This window comes from Lolium perenne, chromosome 7 (assembly GCF_019359855.2).
Source record: "Lolium perenne isolate Kyuss_39 chromosome 7, Kyuss_2.0, whole genome shotgun sequence".
Taxonomy (NCBI): Eukaryota; Viridiplantae; Streptophyta; class Magnoliopsida; order Poales; family Poaceae; genus Lolium; species Lolium perenne.
The window spans coordinates 51,509,534-51,517,235 of NC_067250.2; the positions used below are offsets into that span (position 1 = coordinate 51,509,534).

Genomic DNA, 7,702 nt, shown 5'->3' on the forward strand with positions numbered 1-7,702 from the left:
TCCCCCGAGATGGGATCGGCGGCGGCGGCGTCTCTGGAAGGTTTTCCGTATCGTGGTTCTCGATGCTGGGGGTTTCGGCCCGGAGTCTTTTTATCGGCGGAAGGGCAGGACAAGAGGCGGCCCGGGCGCCCCCCACCACAGGGCCGCGCGGCCCCGGGGGGGCCGCGCCGCCGCAGGGTGTGGCCCCTCCGTGGCCCCTCTTCGTCTCTCCTTCGGACTTCTGGAAGCTTCGTGAGAAAATAGGCCCCTGGGCTTTGATTTCGTCCAATTCCGAGAATATTTCCTTACTAAAATTTCTGAAACCAAAAACAGCAGAAAACAGCAACTGGCACTTCGGCATCTTGTTAATAGGTTAGTTCCAGAAAATGCACGAATATGACATAAAGTGTGCATAAAACATGTAGATAACATCAATAATGTGGCATGGAACATAAGAAATTATCGATACGTCGGAGACGTATCAGCAAGCTGTTTATAAAAGTCAGGTTGCTACAAGATCTTTACCACGACGACCTCCTAGAGGTACTTCTTCAGGTGTTGCTGATAACGTTGCAGTTAAATCAAAAGTGTCTACTTTGAAAGACCGTCTTGAAGGCTCAACAAAAATTCACGCTGCTGGAACATCTACTGTAGTTGAAACTGGTAGTCAGATTTCATCAGAGGTTGTTTCTGATGGGGTTGTTTTTAAGGATGCTGTTTTCTCTTCCAAGTCTACAAGTGAAACTGTTCCAACAGGAAAAGAATCTGCACATGAGGATCCAGTTCAAGTTAGCTTTGCAACTGGTAGCCAGATTTCAGCAGTTGGTGGTTCTGATGTGGTTGTCCCTTCTAAGTCTACAAGTGAAATTGTTCCAACAGAAAAAGAATCTCCACACGAGGAACCACTTGAAGTTAGCTTTGCAACTGGTACCCAGGTTTCAGCAGAGGGTGGTTCTGATGTGGTTGTTCCTTCTAAGTCTTCAATTGAAATTGTCCCAACAGGACAAGAATCTGCACATGAGGAACCAGTTGAAGTTAGCTTTGCACCTCAAGATTCTGGTACCAGTGTTACAAATCAGATGGCTGATCCTGTTGGCGATGTTGACCATCATGCATCTGCTTCTACTGGAACAACTGTTGTTGTTGCTCGTGATGCTGAACAAAATGCAACAGCTTCTCCACAAGGTATTTGCTCTCTCTTTTTTTCGTTGTATCGGTTTATGTTTTTTGTATTTATTGTTTTTTCATTCTTTCATTGTTTTGTTTGACTTAGTATGAAACATTTTTTTAATCAGATCAAATTGTTACTGTTGTTAAGAGAGCTAAATTTGTTGTCATTGATGGCAACTGAGTCTCACTCCTGGCATCCCTATAGATCTGTCTGCTTATCATGTGTCTGTTGTAAATACATCTGCGTCTGATAAAAGCGCTTCTCCATCTGGTAATATGATTTTTTGTTTTGTGCTCTTTTTTGATTGCTTTTGTTTGTCACGCTGCTGCTCACAATATCATTGTTTTTGCGCAGAGGCATTAGGAAATGCTGATGGTCATGATTCTACCATTTCTGCTGATGTTGTTAAAGAATCAGAAAGTGCAAATATGTCATCTATCCCTCCTACTGGTTAGATCACTTTTTCTATCTTTTTTGTGTTTTATTTTTACAGTTTTTACTTTCTTTTATTTTCATGTTATTTCTGTTTTTCACTCAACCTTTTTTTACTTATTACATGTTTTCTGTGCATGTCTTGTTCCATCAATTCATCTACGCCCGTTCCGCGTATTATCTCCCACTTGTAATCTATATATGCAGAATGCGTACCATCAGGGCAAGTAAATGCAACTATCCGTAATACGTTTTCAAGGAACAAGAGAGGGAGGAAGAAGAAGAATTAATTGCTATTTTACAAAATCTGCCTTTTTTATGTATCATTGGGGGTGTGGCGAAGTGATGGTGCTGTTGAGTTGGTCGATGTATTAACTTTTTATTTTATTTTATATGGGTGAACAATATCCTGTATGAACGCTATGTAATTTTATCCCTGTTTATATGTAATGGATGATTTTACCTTTTTGTTATGAATAATTTCGATCTGTGTGAGTGAGTACTGTTTGTTTTTTCTTCCCTCTCTCTTTTGTTTTTTTTGGACCCTTTTTCTTTTTTCTTTTTATACCTTCATTTTTGTTTTTTATTTGTGGCTACATGTGCGGTGATGTTTATATTTGTCAATGAAGACGGAGGTGCAACTGACTTTCAAGAACATTGTTTTGATGAATCTGTAGATGGATTGCATCCTGTAATCGCCACCGAAATCAGTAACAATGAAGCTGGTATGTCCTACTCTATCTTAGTAGTTAAGTTTTTCATATAGAATATCATGTCCTTGTTTTTTTACAATTTGTTCACTTTCTAATTATTTTTTTTTGATTTTCTAAGATGATTTGGAGGTCCTTTATATTACTCCAGCTTTGCCAGTGCCTGTTCAGAATTTACCTGTTGCCAGTAGAACTCCAAGGACCAGGCTACGCATGGAAAGGGTCGTTCTTCCTTCGAAGTTCATGCTACCTCCATACAACCGAGTAACTTGTACCGATGAGCAAGAATTATTGTACCAGCAAGTTATAAAGCACAACAGCGACTCTGAACACTCTAAAATTAAACAGTATGTCAGTTTTCTCATGTATACGCAATGGTGTTCTTTTTAGATAATTCATTCCTTTTTTAGCAACTTAGTTTTGTTCATGCATTCTTTTTTTTGGCAGATCAAGGTTCTTGATGATTGACCCTATGTGGGTTTCCACTGGTGACTTGGCTAGTAGCGTTATGCCTTCTGGAGAACTGTCAACAACGGTTGCCGAAATTGGAATTGCTGTTCTTCAGGTTGACTGTCCGAAGAAGAAGATCATTTTCCCATGGATAGTAACTGTTTATTTGCTTGAAAGAAGATTTAATTCAAGAATACTGTAGAAACATTTCAGGATGGATGATAAGTATAAACTTAGTCACCAAAATCTGGTAAACTTTTTCTGTGTGTTGTATGTTTTTCGATTTGTGTTACTTGTGAACATTTATTTTAATGTTTCTCTGACCCTTGTTTTTATCTTTTCTTTTTTTGTTTTTTTTTCAGTTGTGTTTTGGTGTCCTTCAGAATCTTGGAACAGAAAAGAAGCCATGTGGTCATTGGTATTCACTGTTCTTGAATTTTGAGAAAAAAAGGTTTGAAGTTCTTGATTCTGCGCGTGGTCCTGATGATGAATCGCTCATTAATCATTCTAGCGATCTAGTCGATGCTATCAAGTGCATGTATCGTATAAATTACTCCAGTTCATCAAAACAGATTGATGACTATGAGTTGGTTTTCATTGAAGCTCCTAAGCAAAATAACAAGTATGTTCTCTTCTTTTTTATCTAACTTATGCTTTGTTCACTGTTTGGATATTTTCTTTGTATTTGATAGCTCACAGATCTTTTGTTCTGTATCTTTTTTTTTTGAAGCATTGATTGTGGTTATTTTATGCTCAAGTTCCTTGAACTTTGGAATGGCCGTGTTGTACCTGCTATCACTTATGATCAGATACCAGAACTTAGGAAGGTCCTAACATGGAATTGGTTAAACCACCCTCTGAACAAGTTGCAGAATTGGAGGTACCTGTTGGAAAGCAACGCTCTGTGAGGTATGAACTACCAGATGCAACTCAAATAAACTACCACTTACAGCATAAATAAGCTACTTCTCTTTTTACTTGCAGTCTGATTTAATTAGCATTTTTTCTTATTCCTTTTTGGCTTGGTAATTTGTAACATTAACCGTTGGTAAATATATGTTTTAGTGGTTGGTAAGGGGGGGGGGCATGTTGGTATTTTGTTACGAGCTAAAATGTAATTTTTGTTTATTTTTTTTTTGTTTGTAACTTAATTTATTGCTGTTCGTGGAATTATCAATATGCTGGTAAACAACATTCTCAGGGATTGATAAACACATTGAATAGCGGTTGATAACTTTTCAAGAACTCGACCATGGCAGGGGTGGTTTTTTGGGGGATGGTGTTGACAAGTTCATGTTCTTTTCCACAGCTGTTTTTCATAGGCTACTGGGTTGATAATTTTTCATGTTTTTACATTTGATAAACAACTGCTTGGAGGGTTGATACATAACTGGTCAGGGCGTTGATAAGTTCATTTTTCTTTTTGACAGACTACTGGGTTGATAATTATCAAGGATAGTTTTCATAATTTATGGAACGGAAAAATAATTATCCAAATTGTAGTATTACAAGTTCGAACGACAAACACAGCATGACCATTACACAAATGATTGTACTCCTTCTTTCATTGCATACTTCCATCCTGCTTTTTTCCCTCATCCTTCTTGCTTTGTCATGGGTTCCCTTCTTCTTTTTGGGAATCCATTCCTGGTATGCTCATGCCAACCTGTGTATTTTTTTTACATGGGATAAATTTAGTAAATGGTAATAACTTTTTTAATAGTTTCTTGTGTACTTGTGTGTATATTTTTCTGTAAGTCAGTACAGTACCTTGTCTCTGTCTGGGCATTTTGGTCTCTTGTGTCCAGGCAACCTGCAAAGTCCACACAATCTTGGTGCAGCCTTTTTCTTTAGTTTTGCAGCACATTTCTCATGGAAATTCATAGGTCTTTCACCTAGGTTGAACCCTGGTTTTCCTGACTGTGGTGGATCCTTATAAGGGCGATGCTCATCTTCATTTTTTTCTTCGTCACTTGAATTTTTCTCCTCATGGTGTATCTGTTCATTGTTGTGTCCATGATTGTTGTCTTCTCTATCTTCATGACGCATATTGTCAGTATCTTGTTGAACTGGGTCATCAACCTTTTTTCTCTTACGTGTGACTTTTTCTTTCGTCTGGAGGCGTTCCATTGCATCTTTGCATATAGCTTTCTTCAGCTCAGCAACTCCTTCAGCAGACAAGTCGTATGACCTATCATCCGTGCAGACAGTAGATAGTATGTGTGATATTTTGCTCATTTCAATCGCGTGTCTAACAGCCAAGTGTGTGTTCTGTGATGCTGTATTGCTTCTTCTCTCCGTCAATCGCGCTACCTCTATCCCAGCTGCAGTAGTCCATCTAGGGTTGATGAAACTGACAGGAAGCTCAGTCAAACCAATATGACTAGCCACCCTCATGACATGGCAGCAGTGTATTCCATCGCGAGCCATCTTAGAGCACGAGCATCTGTACACATCGTCATCAGAGGAAATAGTAACCACATATATTAATTTGGGGAACTCTGCATTTCTATAGTTTGCCACCCTAATAACTCTGTACAATGTCTTCTCTTCCACAACTTCAACGTTGTAAGCAGTACCCTTCCTTAGCTCTTCAGCAAACTTGCCGTATATTGGGTCTGTGTAGATTTTCATTGCTTCCCTTTCAAGAGGATTGAATCCCCAATTCACAGACTCCTTGAACTCACTTTTCTCTCTTAGGCGATCTAGGTCGGACTGTTTTTTTTCTTGTATTATGATATACTCCTTGAAGAATGTTGCAATCGAGTCCTTTCTTTTTACGTAGTGTTTGAATAAGGAGTTTGTGCTCTCACTTCTCCCCGTCGATGAAGTGAATGGGAAGAATCTCTCTTTGAAATATGCTGGGACCCACTAAGCTCTGATGTCATATATCCTGTCCAGGTGTGGCTCTCCCAAAGCATTGTGACGCTCCAGTAGATCATGCCAGCTATTTTCGAATTCCTCTGGAGTAAATGAGTTCCTTATAACCGCTCTTAGTTCTTCCTTCAGAGTCCCTCTTACTGCGAAGAATAGGGACAACTTGTCATCCAGGTTCTTGCTGATGTGAAAGTTGCAAAAACGGTGCACTGTGTAAGGTAATGCTTCAGATATTGCAATCCTCATTGCAACGTCTTGGTCTGTTATTATAGTTTCTGGGTGCTTGTTGTCCATAGCAGACAGGAATTCCTCAAACAGCCACTTGAAAGTGTCTGCTCTCTCATCCTCGAGCAGTCCTACTCCAAACACTACTGTTTTGCCATAGTTATCAACCCCTAATATTGGAGCAAATGGCATCCCATACTGGTTGGTTGAAAATGTTGTATCAAATGATACAAATTGACCAAACTTTGAGTAGTTTGCCCTCCCTATTTGGTCTGTCCAAAATATACTTTTCACTCTATTATCGCTGTCAACATCAAGTGAATGTCTGAATCCAGGCATCTTTTCACGTGCTTCCTTGAATAGTACCAACAACTCTTCAATGTCCCTGTTCTTAATTTTCTTTCTTTCTTTTGCTAGCTCGTTCTCTAGGTTTTTTGTATCAAATGGAACTGCCCTGAAGCTTCCCCTTGTTTTCCTGAATATTTTCATTATGTTCCTGGGTGGAACTCTTGTTTCTTGTAGGATGTGGATCAGAGTCTTGTCTGATGCAGACATTGACCTGTGACACTTCATGAACCTTACTATCCACTCTGACGGAGCTAGGTTGTGGTTATGTTCTAGTCTTACGTTACTTATTGACCACTTTCCTCTGTATTCCTTCACAAACATTCTGACTTTGCATTTTGTCTGCACAATCCTGGAAGTCCGTCTCTGTCTGAGTGCACTGTCAACGTATGTATCGTCACGGCACCTGTTGCATGAGAATGTCTGTCTTGTTATTTCATTGGTTTTTCTAGACTCGTAGGAGGTGTCCTTTTTTATTGCAAATCCAACCCTTCTTGCGTACAATGCAAAGAAGAAGAATGCATCATCTTTTGAATCGAATTCCATCCCAACTGTGGGAGTAGATGCCTCTGATATCTCTTGCATTGTTGGATACTTCTTGTTTGCAAACATTCTATCCATTTCAAGCTCTTCAGCAGTCGGTTCCTCTGGATTCAGCACTGACTCAAGAGTTTCTTCATATTTTTCATCTTCTTTGTTCCCATGCTCATCACCATTTGAATAATCAGCATTGTCAGCTGGGCATGCATTCTCACCAGCAAATGATGCACCATCTGCATGCAATTCTGGGATGTTGCTATCAGCATATCCTTCATTGTCTTCGTTCTCGAATTTGAGCACCTGGTTTTCACATAGAGGCATCATGGTTTTTGGGGTATCAGCTATGGTGTTTTGTTAATGTCTCCCAAATAAACTCAATGTTTTTACTTTATTTTTGTTTTGTAAATTATGTTACGTGAAGCAATTTGACATGTTACCTCATTTAAATCGAAGTCCTTGCATTTTTGTTTGCTCGCCCTTGTGATGTTTGATGACGTATGTCCTTCCGCTTCGAGTTTTGCTTGTGCATGTAAAAACTTTCTTCAACTGCTTGTAGCTCTGCCAAGCTTTCGAGCTCAGCTCTCTCTTTCCTTCTCTGAAGAAATGCCTGTAATGTGTAACAAAGACTTTTATTAGTTTTTCTTTTTTGAGGATATGAACAAATGCCATCTCTATAGTCTGCAGAGGTTCATTACCTGTGCAAATTTATCTACCATCCTCCGGCACTGTATCGGTGTCTTCCCTGACATAGATCCAAATATACTTTCTGCAGCAGTTGTTCCATCCTCCTGTTGTGTTTTTCCCAACTCATTCGCTTTTGTTGTATCCATCTGCAAAAGAAATTATTGTTGTATCAGAGTTACTCTTTCTGTTTTACATTTGTTAGTCATAGTCACATGTTTATGTATATGAGTTTAAATCAAATTTTTTTTCATATCTGCCTTTTTCAGATAATGGAGGATTTAACTTTTTT

The 7,702-nt window shown here is 39.1% G+C and overlaps 1 protein-coding gene across 1 annotated transcript; it reads right to left on the reverse strand.

Annotated features, from left to right (window-relative positions):
* Positions 1-5,613: 5,613 nt before the first annotated feature.
* Positions 5,614-7,050, reverse strand: LOC127316048 (protein FAR1-RELATED SEQUENCE 5-like). The gene has a single exon (XM_051346471.2). The coding sequence runs from the start codon at positions 7,048-7,050 to the stop codon at positions 5,614-5,616; it is 1,437 nt and encodes a 478-aa protein (XP_051202431.2).
* Positions 7,051-7,702: the final 652 nt, after the last annotated feature.

What these genes read in the sequence shown, in the direction of transcription:
- LOC127316048 (XM_051346471.2), bottom strand. Translation starts at nt 7,050, where the DNA reads ATGCCTCTATGTGAAAACCAGGTGCTCAAATTCGAGAACGAAGACAAT.